This window comes from Protopterus annectens, chromosome 9.part0 (genome assembly GCF_019279795.1).
Source record: "Protopterus annectens isolate FY-2018-M chromosome 9.part0, PAN1.0, whole genome shotgun sequence".
NCBI classification, from domain to species: Eukaryota; Metazoa; Chordata; order Ceratodontiformes; family Protopteridae; genus Protopterus; species Protopterus annectens.
Genome location: NC_056743.1, coordinates 739,411,328 through 739,432,041, shown reverse-complemented (window position 1 = coordinate 739,432,041; position 20,714 = coordinate 739,411,328). Strand labels below are relative to the sequence as shown.

At 42.1% G+C, this 20,714-nt stretch overlaps 1 protein-coding gene across 1 annotated transcript in view; it reads right to left on the bottom strand.

Annotated features, from left to right (window-relative positions):
* Positions 1-20,714, bottom strand: part of PPFIA3 (PTPRF interacting protein alpha 3) — a 2,479,399-nt gene that overhangs the window by 47,231 nt on the left and 2,411,454 nt on the right. Inside the window, exon 25 of the mRNA XM_044083361.1 lies at positions 5,489-5,586. Coding sequence (XP_043939296.1) covers positions 5,489-5,586 — 98 coding nt within the window. The remainder of the gene's footprint in view (positions 1-5,488; positions 5,587-20,714) is intronic.

The following is a 20,714-nucleotide window of genomic DNA, read 5'->3' as shown; positions in this document are numbered from 1 at the left end:
GACTGAGGGCTACCACAGCATGGATAATCCAATGGTGATGGCTGCAGCAGTGAGAAATGAAGAATATCTGTATCAAAACAAATTGTCACAGGACAGCTGAAAGAATCTCCTGGCAGAACAGTATGTGTACTATGTCAATAGCTACATTCTGCAACTGCAATTTTGTCTGTAACATACATATATACTAATGCGTTTTATGTTTTCTCCAGCTGTGGTACAAGCTGATGCGGGCTGTACAGCACCTGAGTCTGCACCAGTTGGCATGTGTGGTACTGAGTTACTAGTGGCCACCTGGCCTACCTCTCAGCAGGAAGGACAGAGGTTGTCCTGCTAAAGATAACCTACAGGGTTCAATGGTGCCCTCTATGGTCAACCATGGGGGGGGGGGTGCTTTTGTTCTATTCTGTTCTGGGATGGCACAGAGAGGTTCCCAATGATCACTTGAAGTCAGATGCATGGACTGACTGTGTCTGAGGTGCACTGTTAGTTGGACTTCCACACCAGTACCAAGGATCACATCCTGGCACATATATGACAGTTATGTGACTGGTCAACCCAGAACATTGGACTACCAAAGGCACATATCATGCCCATGATGGCAGTCACAGAGGTGACTAATGTCTAGACAGGCTGACTTATGGGGTGCTCAGTCAGGCCCCCTGTACCTCACCTTCTCCCTAGCCTGGTGTCCCATTCCCTTTTCTGTCACTCTCCATACCCTGTTTGTAGTCCAAACTTCCACTTCACTAGTTGTCCTTTCTGCAAATGTGTGTCTCACTCCAATGTGGTCTCCACCTTAAGTGCCCGTGCCACCCTTGTCTGTCAGTCTCTGCATTTTTGTATTTGTCTGTCTAGCCTGCTAATTTCCTTTCTACCCAAGTCCATCGCACACAAGCTCTTTGTTACCTTTTCCATCTACCCTTCTTCTTCACATGTATAAAACAGGAACCTGTCACAAGAATGCAATTCACTCTCCCCACACTTAGAACTCTCTACTGCTAGCCTTGTTGTGTTCCTCTGCTTATTATGCCTTTACTACCTTTCCCTTTCCTCCCCATTTACATGATAAACTATGTTGGCACTTTGATGTACCATCCCTCTCTGGTCTAGCTGTCACTATGAGGTGCTTTGCATGTCTGTGAACTCATCCTTAGGACACCCATTGTTCTTATCACATCTGTCATATGACTAGTAGTAGTGCATCATCTTTGCTACCAGCTGCTGTCAGTAACAGGGCTGCTCTAATTTACTATGCCTCTGTTTTCTCAGAGTAAGGTGCTTTTAGTGCATCAGCTCCCCTTCCTCACTACTTGACCTTGTGCTCTCCTCTTGTAAAAGTTTATTACCTTGTATACTGACTAACGTCCTTACCTTTACCAGAATGTGTGGCTTTACAGCAAGCAGCTCCAAACCATTTCATTCATATCTACGCTGAAAAAATGCATTATGCTGCAAACAGAACTACACTGATGCTACACACTTCACAATGAGATGCTAAAAATCATAACTGAACTGTCTGATTTAGAAATATGGAGCCCTCCAAGTCATGAGGTTACGTGTGCAATGAAAGTTCATCCTTTCTCAAGAACCTTACAGAGCTGTGCTTCAAGTTCCCTCATCCACAAGACAAGACATTACATTACACTTAGCTTAACAGTAAAAGCTGCTGATATGCCTGTCTGCCCTTTTAAGTATCTTAATTCAACTAGTTTGGCATCTACTTCTCAGAGGTCCAGGCAAAGACAAAAGGCCCATGACTGGCCAAGTTTGCGGACGACTGTAAATTGGGTGCTGTCAGTGACTCTCTAAATGATGTTAACATACCTCAAGGGGGTCTCTCAGCAACAAATGACTGGTGCCAAAGTCATGTCCTTAAGTTAAACGCAAAAATGTGTAACATCATACCATTCAGAAAAAACACGGCCCCTATGGATTACCACATTAGCGCCAACCCCTAAAACCTGTGGTGAGAGACCTGGCTACACAAGTTGACAACAAACTCACATTTGACCATCATGTAGCGACAGTGGTCAGAAAAGCCTTTTACTTGGTTCATCTCATAATTAAAGGGATTGCATCCAGAAAAAAGGAGGTTATTACCTCTCTGTACTCCTTCCTCATTAGGCCAATAATTGAGTACAATGCCCCATTTGGTACGTACCTCTCCAAACACCTGCACCAACTGGAAAGGCCAGGGGTTCCGCCTGTGTCCCTCACTGACAGGGGCAACAGGTGCTGACTGAGGTTTCTCTTTTGGGTATAAACTCTTGGGCCATTAGCCTAGTAATCTCCTATGATCCTATAATGTAAAGTGTACCTATTAATTACTACAGATTTAACTTCTCTTAAAACTACCAAAAAGATATTTTAAACCTCATTTCAACTGCAAGTTATTTTTATCACATCAGTGTATTTTTCTCTGTAGCTCCATCCCAGTGCTGCATACTTTGTTTTTCTTTCCACTATACAACAGTAAAATCCTTCAACTATCTCATTTATTATTAACATTGGGATGGATGCCTATCAGAACATCACAATGGTGTGGAAGCATGCCAGGATGGTTTGGCTTTCTGAAGATTTTACTCATTTTGGCCCTAAGCTCACATCTATCCCCTGCGTGTAATATACCTGAACAGGACTTTAATTGTGTACCTCTATGTAAGCAGTCCTAAGCTGCCAGCAGAGCCCAGGTAAGCATGTCCATCTTCTGTTTGCCACCCTCTACTATTTCTCTTCTGCCTCTCTACCCCTTTCCTTTTCACCTGTTGAATGTCCTAACTTAATCCATAATCACTAGCCTAACCTTCTTGTCTAGCCATAGTGACCTTCAATTTTTTTTCCTTTTTCTCAAAGATGCATATCCCTAACCATTGCATCCTGGACTCATACCATTACATTCATTATGCCTTCCATTTGTTTCCAGACCTCTAACTCCTCTTTGATCTTCTCACTAAGTTCATCATAGCGCATATTTAAACCTACTGGAGACGCCCATCATCCAACCTACCACCTTACTTATTGGGGACTTTAATTATCCTTTTGTAGAATGGGAATCCTACACTCTCCCAAATCTACAGGCACAAGATTCCAGGACTTTGTAAATACAAACATCCTGAACCAGTTGGTGCAAGTGCCCACTAGAAGTTTCAACATACTGGACCTTGTACTCACAAATATGGAAAAATGATGAACCATTACCCAGTATCATGGCCTCCCTGGTAAGATCTGGCAATAAAGCTGTCTCCCTCAAAATCAAAATCAACTCAGTAATCCCAGTAAACCCAGTAATAGTTAAGAACTATTGCAAGGCAAACTACCTTTTATTAAGTGATAGTCTATCAAAATTCAATGACTCTCCAAATCCAGATAACAGAGCACCCTATGCAGAACTGTTCACAGCAACTATGTACAACCATGTCAATTGCTGCACAGAACCTGCTGTACCTACCAGAAGCAAGTAAGTACCTAAGTAAGTTCAATAAATCCAATTTTAAGGTCAAGATAGCCTCACAGGCAAAATATAACCATAAGGCCTTCTTCAGCTATGTCAGAAACCTCAAATGGCAGCACACACTAGTGTGCTGAACTGATGGCTAATGGTGCCAAAGTCACTGAGTCGGGCGATATAGCAAATTTGCTGGCTGACAAATTCAGTTCCAACTTTACTCCCCACTCACCCTAGCCACCAGCTTAACAGTAAAAATTGCTGATATGCCTGTCTGCCCTTTTAAGTATCTTAACACTCAACCTTCCCTCAGTCGTCACCTTCTCCCTTACCCTTTTTTCCTCTTTCCCATTCCCTATTAAATGCCTCCTGGGATTCCTTTCCCCTTACCCATTCTGGTAGCCCATTCTATAGGTCTAAAACCTTATCTGTGAAAAAGAACTTGCGAGATACAGGAAGTAGTTAGTCAGTACAATTTGCTTCCTATGTTCCCTCCTTCCCCTCTATCCTTTCTTTTCAGAACTTACTTACAGCTCCCTGACATGACCTCATGCACCATTATTAAGTATTCTTGTCTCTTTTGGAATCAAAACCAAAGAGTAAGAAAGGTTACACAGACAAACCAATTAGTAAAACTAAAAGAAATACCTAGCCAAGCTAGAGTTTTCACTGTACGATACCTTAAACCTCCTGTAACAGAGGCCCATGGGATACATGCAAATGGCCACTTTAAGGACATTAAGTGTTTTAGCTATATGGCTTCTGAATGTCCATGCCCTTTTTCCTTTCTAGGTCTTTATGGATTCATTCAGGCCATTGGCGATTGGGGATGGGGTTAGGGCTCCATAACAAAAATACCCTAATGACTGCCAGAATGAAGTCTATGAAATGGTACATTGTCTCACAGGGGACAAATAGGCTGGGGATTTCTCTTTTTCCATGAGGAAAGAATGGGCCAATGGAATGTGGGGAGCTGACAGTCACAAAAGCAGTGATGCTCCCCCCCCAAAAAAAAAATTATAATTGTGCCTTAATCCACATGTCAGTAATATTATCTGTACTGATTAGGACCAAGTTCAGAATTTTATCCTTTCTGGTACAATCCTGTACCAGTTGACTAAAACCCTCATGGCCCAAAGCCTCAGCCATCTCCTACTCTGTTTCTTCTACTGAGCTTGGAACCTTCCAGACTGCCCCTAGCAGATACAGAGCACTTATGAGTATTTCGATCTTCCTCCTGCCCCACTCCTTTATTCCCTCCTGGAGTCTCTTATTTCCTTCTTGTTGCATCTGGTAGACAACACACTTAATCAGTCCATCATCTCTCCCCTTCCTCTGCTTTAATCATCCGGGCACTTAACCTAGTCATGTTTGTTGGTGTTCCTCCTCTCTGACATCACATTTGATGCTCTCCTTTATCTACACTGCTACTCAACCCCTCTCTCTTCTTTCTGTATCTTTTGTGATCAATCTTCATCAAGGCACCTCTGTATCCAACTAATCTTGACACTGGCCCATGTTTCTTTGATGCCAGCACTATCCACCCTCCCCTCCTGCATCACTGATTGCAGTTCCCATCTTTCTACCCAGACTCCAGCCATGGCCTGAGTTACCCTTGTTTGATTCTCACCTTCAAACTTTTTCCTAAACACATACCCTCTATCCTGCTCCTGTAACCACTCCCCCTCCCTCCTACTTCTGACTTAGTTTAATCAAGATCATTTTTCATGTTTTCACATCAAATTTCATGCAGAACATTTACTTGCTGAAAAACATTTTCACAGGTTCTATGAGCTTGTCACATATTTGCTGCTTACTGTGTTGCATATTTCCTCAATTAAACATTTTCTAGCAGTACACTGACTTCTGTACAAAAAAGCTATTAACTTAACTGGACAACTGCATTGTTCTGAGGGATGGTGACAAACACTGCTTGCAAAAAAAGGTTGCTATCTCTACATAGAGCTGCTGTTTGGATGCTGATATGAAGGGATGTAGACAGAAAAGTACTGCAATTTGGAGACAGGTTGACATTTTTTTTACCTTTTATTACATTCTGGCTCTCTTCTCGACGCCTTTCCAAATCTTTCCGGTCATAATTTAACCTTTTTAGGCACATGATGCCACACTGCAGACTGACCCTAGTAAACAAAACACACAATATTGTATTAAATGTATTAGAACAATGAGTCTTACTGTATACTCACTACACTACACACAGCAAACAGTGCCCTGATAATGCAGCAAAAAACAGATGTTCTGATGTATTCAATTCAGTACACAAAATGCACCGTGTCATGGTCTGTTTCCCCCAGTACAGAAAACACTGTCATACTACCCAGAAAAAAATCAATTCTGCAGTGTATGCACCCAAGTACACACAGCAAGCAGTGCCATGGTGTGCTCATGCCAACACACAAGACAAATTATTAGTATCACAGCATCTGCAATGAAAACTTTAGTGCTAATACAGACTCAGTAAAACACGGAGCAAACAATTAGTATCTTAGCACATGTACCAAACCTGTTTCATGATGTACACAAAGGAGAAACTCTGGTGCTGTTAGCCATATGCATTGAAATGGTCATTTGTTCTTCCCTAACAGAATGAATCATTTAGGTAGTGCCCCTGCTTTTTTCATGTTAATTATATAAATCAACAACACAGAAAATTGAGCTGTGTTCTAGAACTTTATCAATGAATTATCCGGGCCCATACTATTTAAAACAGAATATGTTCAAACAAGTCCAGACTATGACCTTCTCCAGCCAAGTACACTATCATTTTTATGATTCTCAAATATTTTTGATGAAAAACTCAGTGAAAAGGTCAAATAATATTTACTATAACTATTATAAAATTTCAGAAAGCCACGTTTTCCTCATTACTTTTCAGCAAAATGCCACTCTGTTCTGTCTCAGCAGCATACACACACAATAGAGCAACCTGTCCCTCTTTGCAAGGGACAGTCCCTCTTTAGGCAGTTGTGTCCTGCGAAAAAACTAAAACATGGCAAACGTCCTGAGATTTTAGGACAAAAAATATTTCCTGAGTTTCCTTTAATAGTTGCATAAAACAGTTATTTTGTATCTGAAACACCTACACAAATGCTAAAAGAATTAGCTTTTATTTGGGGAAAAAAGTGAAGTTCTGTATTTTGCAGTGGCCATAGATATGTTCCATCCCGCAAAATCTCACATTTCTACAAAAAAATTCCAACTTTGGGTGGATTGCACAGTGGTGCATCAGTAGTGTTGTCACCTCACAGCAAGAGGTTCTCCAGTTCGCTTCTCATCTGGAGTGCCTTCTGTGCGTAGTCTGTATCTCCTCCCTGCATTTGTGTGGGCTTTCTCCAGGTACTCTGGTTTCCTCCCACATTACAAAGACATATGTCTACAGCATTTCTTCCTGGGCCTCCTCTGAAAATTGGCTTCATTCCAAGTCGGGCTTTCCCGGTAAACAGATGTTAAATAAAATAAATACATTTGAAAAGGTGGTAATCCTACAGGGCAATTAGGATGCATTGCATAGCCCCTTCTGTCAGAAAGTGAAACCTCTTAACATCTGCAAAATGTCTTGTCCTTAAAATCCTACTCGAGTATTACTTATCATTTTGGTACCACTGCACCCTAGATTGACCTCTAATACACCCGAGTTTAATTTCAGCATTCATGTTAATGTTATCAATTCATTATGAAAGCAGTTCAAGGGTTTACATTTCATTTTAATATACATTAAGCAACCTTCAGAATTATGGCTGAGGTAACGACTACTCTCTACATTTCTCAGAACAATTGTCTTAACAGTGACATTACAAACAGCCTGCATAGTCCACTACAGAGACCTTCACTGCCTTAAGTTTGTTACCACCATCAATTCCTTCTTTGTCTGCTACCAGGGCAATCAGTCGAGGCCTCCTTACTCTCTCTGGCCATTTCTGGAACTCTAATGTCTTTATATATCTTCTATATAGTTCTAACAGGTATTTGGATGCCACACTATACTTTTTTAAAATGCTTCCTTAACTGTTCTCTTAACTTAATCATCCTGTCTCTTTTGACTCCTGAAGATCCCATATTCTGCTTAGCCAAACTTATGCTTATGCATTATTAATCTTGTCTGACATATTCCTTGGGCTTAAACAGCCCTCTTTGTCCTCAAAACTTTATAACATCAGACATAATCTCCCCTGTACAAGCCACGGGAGTGGCTACACATTTATTATGAAATGACAGCAAATTTAGTGCAGAATTAAACAAAAGACATCACTTACATTGTGCTGCTGAACTGCAAAACATTAGCTTTACAACTATGCTACATGATTGCTTCTCACTGTAAACTACAAACAGACTTTCTAACAGTGCTTTCTTGGTTAGAAAATTATACTGTAGGCTTAAAATACAACAAAATCTGCTCATATAAGGAACACTATCATGAAATAAGAACTCTGCAAGTTTCAAGATGATACATGCTTTACATGCTTCTAGTTGTTAGCACAGAGGACTACAGCTCTGATCTCTTAGTAAGCAGTTACCTGTGCCCAGGGTAGAGGGTATGATTCCTTCTACCTTTATTTGTATACTGTATGACTGAGCAAGTCCTTTAAACTCTGTCCATTGGGTTTAGCCAGATGAATCTGTCTTTCTTTAAGAACACAGCTCATTCTAATGCAATATCCCACCACACCACTGCCAATTAATGTGCGGACATGGTGATCAAAAGCTGAAAGAAGAAGAAGAAGAATTAAAAAGAATGTTTCTGCAACCCCCAAAGCCAATTATGAATCAAAACTAGTCTCCGAAACAAAGGCTAACCACAAAGCCTTTTTCAGTTACGTCGGAAACCTCCATGGCAAAGCCCAGGTTTGTTCCGAATTAGTTCTTAATGGTACCACTTACACTGATCCTGTTGACTTGGCCAACCTGCTAGCAGACAGGTTCAGCGCAAACATCACCCCCTGTCCCCCACAAAGGCCCATTCGACATCGCCGATACTTGCCCTGCACCTCACATCTCCGTAGATCAAGTGTTAAGGGGCCTATCCAAGGCAAAGAACACAGCTTCCATGGAATCTAACAGTATCCCAGGCTGTATTCTGCAACATCTCCAGCAAGAACTAGCCTCGCCATTGAGCACCCTATTCTACCACAGCCTAAGTACAGGCTTCATTCCAGCAGAGTGGAGAAAGTACAGTCGTGTACACTTACCATAAATGTAGGTGTTCGAGTATATTTACTGTTGCAGTCATCACATTTGGGTTATCTGTTTGCAGTAGCCCTCAGTCGGCCTGATTAACAAAGTCTTGGGTCCTGCGTCGGTTGCTGTCTCATCTTCCATGATGTCAGGTAGTCAGGGGTATAAAGCATGCAGCCGACGTCATTACATCAGTTTTTCTTGCCCCAGATGTCAGGTGCCCCCATAATGGGAAGCAATTATATATACAAGGTTACACCGCCAACAAAAAAGCAAATACACCAAAAAGCTTTAAACACAGTAGGCAAGAATAGAGGTATAGCCAACACAAGTCAGGGGGCTGGAAGGAGGGTAACTAGGACTGCAACAGTGAATACACTCGAACATCTACATTTATGGTAAGTGTACACAACTGTACTATGTTCTTCATTTTTAACAGTTGCAGTCATCACATTTGGGTAGATTCCCAAAGCTAAGGATGGGAGGAGGAAAATTAGATAGCATTAGGACCAGCTATAATGCCCTGCAAGACTGCAATGGCAAAGCCAGTTCTGGATTTAGATTAAATTGGCAAATGGTAATGCTTGGTGAAGGTATGTACAGAACTCCAGGTAGTGGCTTCTAGGATGTCCCTGGTAGGGACACCTCTGAGAAAGGCTGTCGAGGTAGATGCAGCCCTGGTTGAATGTGGTCTAATCCGTAAGGGGTAGGTTTTCCATGGTGCTTATAGCACAAATGAATGCAATGGCCTATCCATTTAGAAATGGCTTGCTTTAAAATGACCTTCCCCTCTGCCTCTGCAGCAAATGCAACCAGCAGTTGTTCAGATTTCCTGAGAGGTTTAGTTCTGTCCAAATAAAATCAAAGTTGTCTGTGCACATCTAAGGAGTGCTGTATTCACTCCCCTTTGTTCTGTGGATTAGAAAAGAAGGTTGGTAAATGAATGGACTGACTAAGGGCCACACTGGATACCACCTTGGGCATGAAGGAGGGATTGGTCCTGAGGTACACCCTGTCCGCATGAAAAATGATGAGAGGCTCCACTGCCATGAGGGCCTGTAATTCAGAAACCTTTTTTGCTGAAGTGACGGCTAAAAGGAAGGTTGTTTTCCAAGAAAGGAATTTCAACTCTGCATTTGCAGCTGGCTCAAAAGGAGGTAGAGTGAGTTTTTCCAATACAAAGTTAAGGTCCCAGGCTGGAGTAGGGGCTATCCCAGGTCGTCTTAAGTTTTTGGCCCCTCTGAGGAACTGCTTGAGCATTGGATGAGAGAAGAGGGGTGGTTCTGTGTTGTAATGAGCTGAAATGGCTGAGGCATGAATTTTGATGGAGGAAAAGGAAAGGCCCTTGTGCAGCATCTCAGTTAAGTATTGAAGAATCTGAGGTAAATTGGGCGTTGCTGTGTCCATCCCCTGAGCTTGGTTCCAGGAACAGAATCTTTTCAATTTTTCAGCATAGGATTTTCTAGTACTAGGCCTCCTTGCCTCCAGAATGACATCTAACACTTGCTTACTGAGGGATGGTAATGGAGAGATTAGGTAATTAGCCAGGCTGCCAGGTTCAGGGTTTGAAGCTGTGGGTGCAGGAGCTGGCCCTCCTGCTGGGACAGCAGGGGTCTGAGGCAGGTGCCATGGTGCCAGCAGTGACACACTGTGCAAAAGGGGGTACCAGTGTTGGCGTGGCCAGTCTGGTGCAATCAGTATTGTCCTTGGTTTGTCCTGTTTGATTTTTCATAGTACCTTGGAGAGGAGAGACAGAGGGGGAAAGGCATAAACTGATAGATTTTTCCAGGTGAATAACAGGGCATCCACGTTCCAAGCTTGTTTGTGGGGAGTCCTTGTACAGAATTTTTCCAAATAGTAGTTCTAGGGGGAGGCAAACAGGTCTATATCTGGCTCCCCATTTGTTTCTCAACATGTTGAATATCTTTGGTTCCAGTTTCCACCCGTGTGGGTCCATGAGATTTCTGCTTAGGTCGTCTGCCAGTGTGTTTAGCTTTCCTGGCAGGAATTGCGCCTGTAGGTGCACTTGGTAGCTCAAGGCTGTGTTCCACAGAGCCATGGCTAGTCTGCAGAGAGGGTATGAGTGGGTTCCCCCCTGCTTGTTTATGTACCACATAACAGTGGTATTGACCATCTTTTCCATTAATTGCCCTATAAGGATATGGTCCTTGAAGGCTGTCACAGCATTCTGTACAGCTAACATTTCTTTTTGATTGCTGTGCAGGTGCATTTGACTTGGGTTCCATTTGTCCTGAATGCACTTCCCTGCCAAGTGAGCCCCCCATGCATAGTCTGATGCGTCTGTTGTAAGGGTTTGGGCAGCAGGGGGTAGTGTGAATGGCAGTCCCTTGTTTTGGTGACAGGCGTCTGCCCACCAAAGGAACTCTATCTGTAGACAAGGAATGATAGGAATCATTGCTTCTAGATCCTGAGAATGTTGACACCATAGGCTTTTTAGATACCATTGTAGTTTCCTCATATGCAGTCTTGCACATGGAATTAGTAGAATGCAGGAGGCCTTGAACCTCAGGGCTTGCAGTATTTTCTTTGGAGATAGCTGGGTCCTTGTGGCCAGTAGTTTGAAGTAGGCTGTCAAACAAACTTGTTTTTCTGGCATGAGAAAAGCCATCTGGGAAGTTGTGTTCAAGCTTGCTCCCAGGAATACAATTTGTTGGCAGGGTACAAGATGTGATTTCTTTTCGTTTATGGTGTACCCCAGAGAAGTTAGCAATTTCTGTACAAACTCCAGATGATTCAATAGTATGTCCTGGCTTTCTGCCTGAATAAGACAATCGTCCATGTATGGATATATTTGGATATTTCTTTGCCTGCAAAATGCAATTACTGGAGCTAGGCACTTTGTGAATACCCTGGACGCAGTAGATATACCAAAAGGTAGTGCAGAGAACTGATAGTGCATGTAGCCTGCTTTGAAGCATACGTATCTTCTGCACAATTCCCTTATTGGGATGTGCAGGTAGGCTTCCTTTAAATCCAGTGTTGCCAACCAGGCATCCTTGCCTAGCATAGGAAGCAGCTGGTGAAGAGTTAGCATCTTGAATTTTGGGATCACCAAAAATGTGTTTAGGATAGAGAGGTCCAGTATAGGACACCAGGGGTTGTCTTTTCTGGGCACCAGGAAAATTCTTGAGTAGAAACCTTGTCCCCTTTCCTCTTCTGGAACAGGTTGAATAGCCCTGATGCTTAAGACAAGCAGAATTTGCTTTTGAGCCTCTGCCCACTGATTTGGGGGTAGGTCTGGCCAACCATTTGGGGTTGGTAAGGAGTGAAAGTGGAATCTGTATCCTTGGGAAAGTATATTTAAAACTAATCTGTCCTGGGTAATGAGTTCCCAATTTTTTGCCTGCAGGCAATCTTTCCCCCTAAGGGAACAGCCAGTTGTGCAGGGCTTGGAAGATTTAAAGTTAAGTCATTGAGACAGTTTATCATAGGGAGGAGTCTTACCACTCCCTGCTTTGGAAGTGGGAGCCCTGTGAGTACCTTGGGACTGAAGCCTTGGTGTTCTGCTGGTTTTGGGTTTGGACTGAGAAGGCCTGGAAGAGGCAGGAAAGGACCAATTTTTAGAGGGCCAATGTCTACTAAATCTCGGAGGCTATACTTGCAGGAAATCTTTAGCAGTTTGCATAGATTTAGCTTTTTCCTCCATCTTTTTAAGTACTACTTCTGCTTTGTTGCTAAACAGGTGGTCTTGATTTAAGGGAGCATCCAGCAATTTAGGTTTAACATGATCTGGCAAAGATTGCTCCTTAAGCCAAGCATGCCAAGTACAGATCCAGTGACAGCAGCCCTGCAAGATGCCTCTAGTGAATCAAAACCACATTGTAAAGTACGTTTTCGAAACTGTTCAGCAGAATGCATTAAATCCTGTAAATCTTTATTTTCAGCACAGTCAGGAATCAACATAATTTTCTGTTTAAGTAATCCAATAATATGCTGCTGATACTTTAACATATGAAACTGGCAGTTTAAGGCCATAATGGCCAAGGTTGCAGAAGTGTATGCCTTTTTACCCCATCTATCCAGCGCCCTGGAACCTCTATCAGAGGGGGTAGGATTTTTGGCAGTAGTAGCCTTAATGCCCTTGAGTCCCCGTGAAATGGTCTCAGGATCTGAAGTAGGATTTTTAAAGAGGAACTTGTGAGAGTCAGGAACCCTGTAATATCTATCAGGTTTTCTGGGAGTAGGAGGTAGAGAGTCAGGGGCCACGCTAGATTCCAAAAAGGCATCATCAACAATGTCCAGTACAGGTGGGATAGCTAAAGACCTGTGTTGGGGCAGGAGTAAGAAATACTTAAGCCTCTTTTTAGAGTCAGAGTAATCCTGGCTTTCCCATCGAAAATGCTCCCTAAGAGTATGCAAGGTTTCACCAAAAGAGAAATCCTCTGGAGGTAGAGCAGAGGGAATAGAGTCTTCTGCATCAGAATCCTCATAGGTAGATAAGGGTAAATCCTCGTCATCAGAGGAAACAGAAATTTCAGAATCCTGATCAGAAGAATCAAAAGCAAACTCAGTCCTAAGTCTCTTAGAAGGGGAAGGGTGGCTTCCCCTGATTAAAGTAATAAGGTCTTCAGCCATTCTTATCATTTGTTTTTTAGACATAGAGGCCTGACCATGTGGTCTGGGCGTCAGTTTTCTAGGCATGGATCAAGTTTTAGGCCTTGAAGAAGAAGATGGCATCGGTTTAATATGCAAGTCAGTAGGCCTGAATACACCCTCAGACGCCAGTGCCTGCACAGTGGCTACGGACCCATCCAAGTTAGAGACATCCGCAGGTTCCACAGTTGAAGCATCTCGCGGCATACTGGACTCCGAATGGGTCTCAGTAGAGGCCTGCAAATCTGAAGTAGTGGGTATCAGGGGCTGCGAAAGCACCTCACTGAGTAACGGCGAACTGGCAACTAGCTTAGGAGAAGCGTCGTCGGCAGCTTTGGACCTATGCGGTCTGTCTCTGTCTTTATCTTTGTGTTTTTTCAGAATGTCGGTAGTCGGGTGGCTTACCGAAGCCATATCTGGATAATTGAACCGAGTACCAAAATATTTAGAAGCGTAAATAAACCAACGATGAATAATTTGTTGTTTAAATAAGGCACAAAACTGACAGTGAGGGACGTCGTGGTCAGGGCCTAAGCAAGGAATGCAGTACGAATGAAAATCTTTATGAGGTATTTGCTTTTCACAAGAAATACAATTACTGACTTTTACTAACATCGGTTTAGAGCTAGAAAAAGTTTCCCCAACGGGCTACTTAGCTTAGTTGAAGACTTCGGTTCTGAAACTCGAAAACGAAAATTTTAGGAGTCGGCCAACCGGCACTTGCGAACTGCTTCTGCTTTGGGCAACGCACGGCAAGAAAAAATGATGTAATGGCATTGGCTGCATGCTTTATACCCCTGAATACCTGATGTCATGGAAGATGAGACAGCAACCGACGCAGGACCCAAGACTTTGTTAATCAGGCCAACTGAGGGCTACTGCAAGCAGATAACACAAATGTGATGACTGCAACAGTGAAACACGAAGAACATCTGCCACTGTCATCCCTTTGCACAATGCTGGTGCCACTACTGACCCTGGAAACCATTGCTCCATTAGCTTGACAAGTTTGATTTGTAAGGCCATGGCACATTTTATTATGGACCTCATAAACAAGGACATAGGCAATCTCCAAGCACTTGACCCCACTCAGTTCAGATTCTAACGGCATTTCTTTCCTGTTGAACCTGGTTGACTTTTTTGAGACTGTCACCAAGGCACTGGATGAGGGAAAGTCAGTACATACAGCTTACCTTGGCTTGCCCAAAGCCTCTGACACAATCCTTCACTCGGGCATCATCAAAAAGCTAACAGAACTTGGCGTAAATCCCTATCTCATCAGGTGGGTGGCCAAATGGCTCAATGATAGGACCCACAAGGTCAAAATAGGTGCCATTACCTCTGACAGCAGGCCTGTCACTAGTGGTGTCCCCCAGGCATCTGTCCTGGGACCCCCCTAATGTTTGGCATCTACTTCTCAGTGGTCCAGGCAAAGACAAAAGGTCTGTGGCTCACCAAGTTTCCGGACAACTGTAAGTTAGGTGCTGCCACTGATTCATACTTCAAGGTCTCTCAGCAACAAATGACTGGTGCCAAAGTCATGGCCTTAAGTTAAATGCAAAAAAATGTATTATCATACCATTCAGCAAAAACACGGCCCCTACTGATTACCACATTAGCGCCAACCCCCTAAGCGCACAACCTGTGGTGATAGACCTGGGTACACAAGTTGACAACAATCTCACATTTGACCATCATGTAGCGACAGTGGTCAAAAAGCCTTCTACTTGGTTCATGTCATAAGTAAAGGGACTGTATCCAGAAAAAAGGAGGTTATTACCTCTCTGTACTCCTCCCTCATTAGGTCAATAATTGAGTACAATGCCCCATTTGGTATGTACCTTTCCAAACACCTGCACCAACTGGAAAAGCCACAGAAATACCTCACAAGGAGAACCCATGGCCTACAACACCTGTCCTATGTGGACAGGCTCAAATCACTATCAGTCTACTCTGTATCACACAGAATGTTCAGAGGTGATCTGTGTCTCGCCTACAAGGCAATCTCGGACCCTGCTCTACTAGAGATGCTTCATATCCGCAAGTACCCAATCGAAAGGCTTAAATCTAATATGTGACATTAACAAAACCTGCTGGAGAGACAGGTTTGTCTACCAAAGGCTACCCCATCTCTGGAATAGATTCCCCATACATGTGAAACAAAGTACGTCTCTGACCCTCTTGAAGTGCAACTTTGATGAGTAATGATGGGCAACCACAAATTTGTCCCAGGGGTTCCACCTGTGTCTCTCAATGACAGGGACGACAGGTACTGATTGCGGTTTCTCTTTTAGGGATAAACTCTTGGCTAGGCTTGTAAGAGCCCCAGAGCCATTAGCCTAGTAATCTCTTACGATCCTATAATGTAAAGTGTACCTATTAATTACTGCAGACTTAACTTCTCTTAAAACTACAGAAAAGATATTTTAAACCTCATTTCAACTGCAAGTTATCTTTTATCACATCAGTGTATTTTTCTCTGTACCCTCATCCCAGTACTGCATACTCTGTTTTTCCTTCCACTATACAACAGTAAAATCCTTCAACTATCTAATTTATTATTAGCATTGAAATGGATGCCTATCAGAACATCACAATGGTGTGGAAGCATGCCAGGATGTTTTGGCTTTCTGAAGATTTTACTCATTTTGGCCCTAAGCTCACATCTATCCCCTGCGTGTAATATACCTGAACAGGACTTTAATTGTGTACCTCTATGCAAGCAGTCCTAAGCTGCCAGCAGAGCCCAGGTAAGCATGCCCATCTTCTGTTTGCCACCCTCTAGTATGTCTCTTCTACCTCTCTACCCCTTTCCTTTTCACCTGTTGAATGTCCTAACTTAATCCATAATCACTAGCCTAACCTTCTTGTCTAGCCTTAGTGACCTTCAATTTCTTTTTACTCAAAGATGCATATCCCTAACCATTGCATCCTGGACTCATGCCATTACATTGATTATGGCTTCCATTTGTTTCCAGACCTGTAACTGCTCTTTGATCCTCTCACTAAGGTCATCATAGTGCATACTTAAACTTACTAGAAACACTCACCATCCAACCTACCACCTTACTTATGGCGGACTTTAATTATCCTTCTGTAGACTGGGAATCCTACACTCTCCCAAATCTACAGGCACAGAGATTCCTGGACTTTGTAAGTACAAACATCCTTAACCAGTTGGTGCAAGTGCCCACTACAGGTTTCAACATACTGGACCTCGTACTCACAAATATGGAAGAATGTTGAACCATTCTCCAGTATCACGGCCTCCCTGGTAAGATCTGACTATAAAGCTATCTCCTTCAAAATCAAAATCAACTCAATAACCCCAGTAAATCCAGTAAAAGTTAGGAACTATTCCAAGGCAAACTACCTTTTATTAAGTGATAGTCTATCAAAATTCAGTGACCCTCCAAATACAGAAAACATAGCAGACTATGCAGAATTGTTCACAGCAACTATGTACAACCATGTCAATTGCTGCACAGAAATGGCTGTACCTACTAAAAGCAAGTAAATACCCAAGTAAGTCCAATAAATCCAATTTTTAGGTCAAGATATCCTCACAGGCAAAAGATAACCATAAGGCCTTCTTCAGCTAGCCTATGTCAGAAACCTCAAAGGCAGCACACAGTAGTGTGCTGAACGGTTAATGGTGCCAAAGTCACTGAGTCGGGAGATATAGCAAATCTGCTGGCTGACAAATTCAGTTCTAACTTTACCTCCCTCTTATCCCAGCCACCTCCCAAGAAATACCTTTCAACATAAGCCTTCCAACTATGAACAGAGAGCATGCCATGGCTGCACTCCCTAAGACCAAGAATACAGCCTCAATGGGCCCTAGTAATAACTCAGGATGCCATCTGAATAGTCTGAAACATAACCCATCAGGGTCACTGGAGTTACTGTTTAAGTACAGTCTTAAAACAGGCTTTATGCCATGAGAATGGAGATCTGCAAAAGTCATCCCTCTTCATAAAAGGCAAACCTTCAACAGATTCCAGAAACTACAGACCCATTAGTCTGACTAGTCTTGTATGCAAAGGCAATGTAAAGAGTTACCAAGGAAATGATCAACACAGATATAGGAGACTTTCAGACACCAGACCCATCCCGGTTTGGCTTTGTCAAAGGAAGGTCATGCCTACTGAACCTTCTTCTTTGAGGAGGTCACCAAGGTAACGGATGATGGCAAAACAGTGCATACTGCCTACCTTGACCTGGCTGAGGCATTTGATACAATACCCCACTCTGGTATTGTTAACAAACTTATGGAATTAGGCAGAAACCCCTATGTAACATGCTGGATAGCCAGCTGGCTCACAGACAAGTCCCAGGAAATTAGGAGTGGTGAGACCACCTCCTCAAAGGGGTAGTTATCAGTGGAGTCTCTCAAGGCTCTGTGCTGGACCCGCTCCTCTTTGGCATACACTTCTCAGAAGTCAAGGCTAACATCAAAGGCCTCTGGCTGACCACATTTGCAGATTACTACAAACTCGGAGCACTTACAGAATCCCACCAAGACACATCTTACAACATGGTCTAACACAGACAAATGACTGGTGCCAAAGCCATGGCTTATAACTCAATGCAAAGAAATGCAATATAGTAACTTTTGGGAAGTTGGCCACCCCAGGAAACTATGAATCAATGAAACAGACCTAAGAGGTGACCAACTAGATAGGGATCTGGGAGCACATGTAGACAGTAACCTGGCCTTTGTCCAATATGTATCCAAGTCAAGGTAGTAAGGAATACATTCTATGTTGCTCAACTTATACATGCATGACATCTAGATCCAGGGAAGTCTCTGTACCACTACACTTGACCCACATCAGACCCATTACTGAGTGTAGTGCACCTTTTGATATATACCAGACCAGGCATATGCAGCAAATGGAATGTCTGCAAAGGCTCTTTACAAAAAGAATTCAGGGCATAAACACAATGTCTTACACAGATTGCCTCAAAACCCCATCTCTACATTCAGTCTCCTACAAACTAGTGAGATGTGATCTATGCCTGGCATACAAGGGAACCCTGGACCCCTGCTCTGATGAACCTTTTGCGCATCCGCAAAACAAAGAGCATCAGAACTACTAGATCTAAAGTTCTAAATTTTGCTTGCAACACAAATAGGACATGGTGAAGAGACAAATATGTATCTCAGACAATTCCCTTTCTCTGGAACAGGCTCCCTATCCATGTGAAATAAAGTCCCTCCCTAACTCTATTTAAGTGTAACTTGGACCTCTGTATAGGAGATCAAAAATTCACCCCTGGTCTGGCACCCACATTTCTGATGGGATAGAAGCAGTCAGTAAATCATGTCATAACCAATAATCAAACCTACATAAATGTCTAAAACATATAACCAGGACACATTTGGGTTGCATGGGTAGGCTTACAAAGGCCTAGTATACACCTATGAATCCTAACCATCTCCTGTGAAATAACACATCATGTTTTTGTCTTTACATTTTTTATTGTCCTGGTCACGCTTGACCACACAGTGGTATGATTACAGTTGGATAATGGCACCTTCACAGACACATCCCTGAGACCACATCCAAAGTCTCACAATACTTGGCTCAAAGCATCATGTTCAAAGACCTCAGTCAATTCCTGCACCCTTTCTATTCTGGATCTTGGAATCTTTCAGTTTGCTGGGACTCTGTAAATCTTCTATTTAACCGATATTAAGGCATAAATTTTTGATAAGATGAAAAGTGAGATCTCAGCCAGAATGGTAATACAAATATACAATCAACCTGTCTATAAAAAGTGTAACTCTAGCCTACCTATATCAGTTACGTAGTATATAAATATCTACAAAAAAAAGTGTAAATCTAAACCTACCTATATCAGTTATTTAGTACAAAAACATCCACAAAAAATCTTTAATCAGAGGCCTTTAATGTTTTTTGCAAACTGGAAAAAATGGGATACCTTTTAATTTTAGGAAACAAATAACTTCAAAATTAAAAAATAAGAACCACCGGTATGCATTACATTTATGTATAGTTTTAATTACCTTGCACATAAGATTTACTCTACTATTTATGCTGTCTACGTGTTGTGTTTACACCAATTAATGTTTGGAACATAAAAATAAATTATTGTAAACAGGTCTGACATTTTACATTTGTTACTGTTTGCCATGACTTTGTACTGTACTATGTTTGATGCCATGGTGTCTTCTGCTATGCTGCTTTGAGTCAATATATTGTGCTAAGTGGTAACCTCTTTTGTCTTTGGCTTATGTCACACCTGAAAATGGTCTTCAAAACACCCTATCTACTCAGTTATTAATTAAATAAACAAAAAAAAAAGATAATAGGCTACTATGAACATGGAAATTGTTTAGGTTCACTCTACAGATATTTACAAAATATACCGTACTATCCGCGGTGGTGGTGCTGCGGTAGCATTGTCACCTCACAGTAAGACGCTGTCCGGTTCGATTCTCAGCTAGAGCGTCTTCTGCGTGGAGACATGCATGAATGGGTGTACCTTCGTTGAAGGTTGTGCATCAGAGCTGGTAACTTGGCATGTAAAAATCAACTACCAATCATTAGCGGACTGGAGTTCCGCTGTGGCGACCCCTAACCGGGAAAAGCCGAAAGACACAACATTAGCATACAAACTTATTTATGGAAGTCTGAGCACATGAATTGTTGGCTGCTTTGTTCAAAAAATAAACATTACTGCTGTTTAGGTACTTGAGATCATGGTAAGTGGAGATCAGGGAATTTGCACTTTCTTCACTCTAGTGTGATCTTGGAGATGGAACATATAATTAGCAGGGGGAGGGCATTGCAGGGGAGCTTGCTCCCTGGAAAAGTAGCTTTTGTTTGTCTTCAAATCTGTGTCATTCAAAGTTTTGCCTAGTCAAATCTTTGTAATTCAAAATGTTTTTAGTGCATGTCTTAACATTTTAGCATTTGAATTTTATGAACTTTATATGTTTGATATACAGACGCGCGCACACACACACACACACACATATATATATATATATATATATATATATATATATATATATATATATATATATATATACATAAACAGTATAGTTATTATAATTAATATACATACATATATTTATATATGTGTGGTGCGTGCGTGTGTGTCTGTGTGTATGTATGTATGCGAATATATTTATACATACACACACACACACACACACACACACACACACACATACATATATGGGTCTACTTTATGTAACACTGACTAACCACTCCAGTTAAGTAACCTCTCAGCCATCCAACACAAACACGTAATGGAAGAAAACCATGTGGAGGGCTTCACCCCTCACACCCTCCTAACTAAATATACCAAATCTGAGATTGAATTACTGTGGGGGTAAGGGGCTTTTCGTCTTGTGATATGGGTTTCAGTTAAGTGGCATTTTGTTGTTCTAAAGTAGACCCATATATATATATATATATATATATAT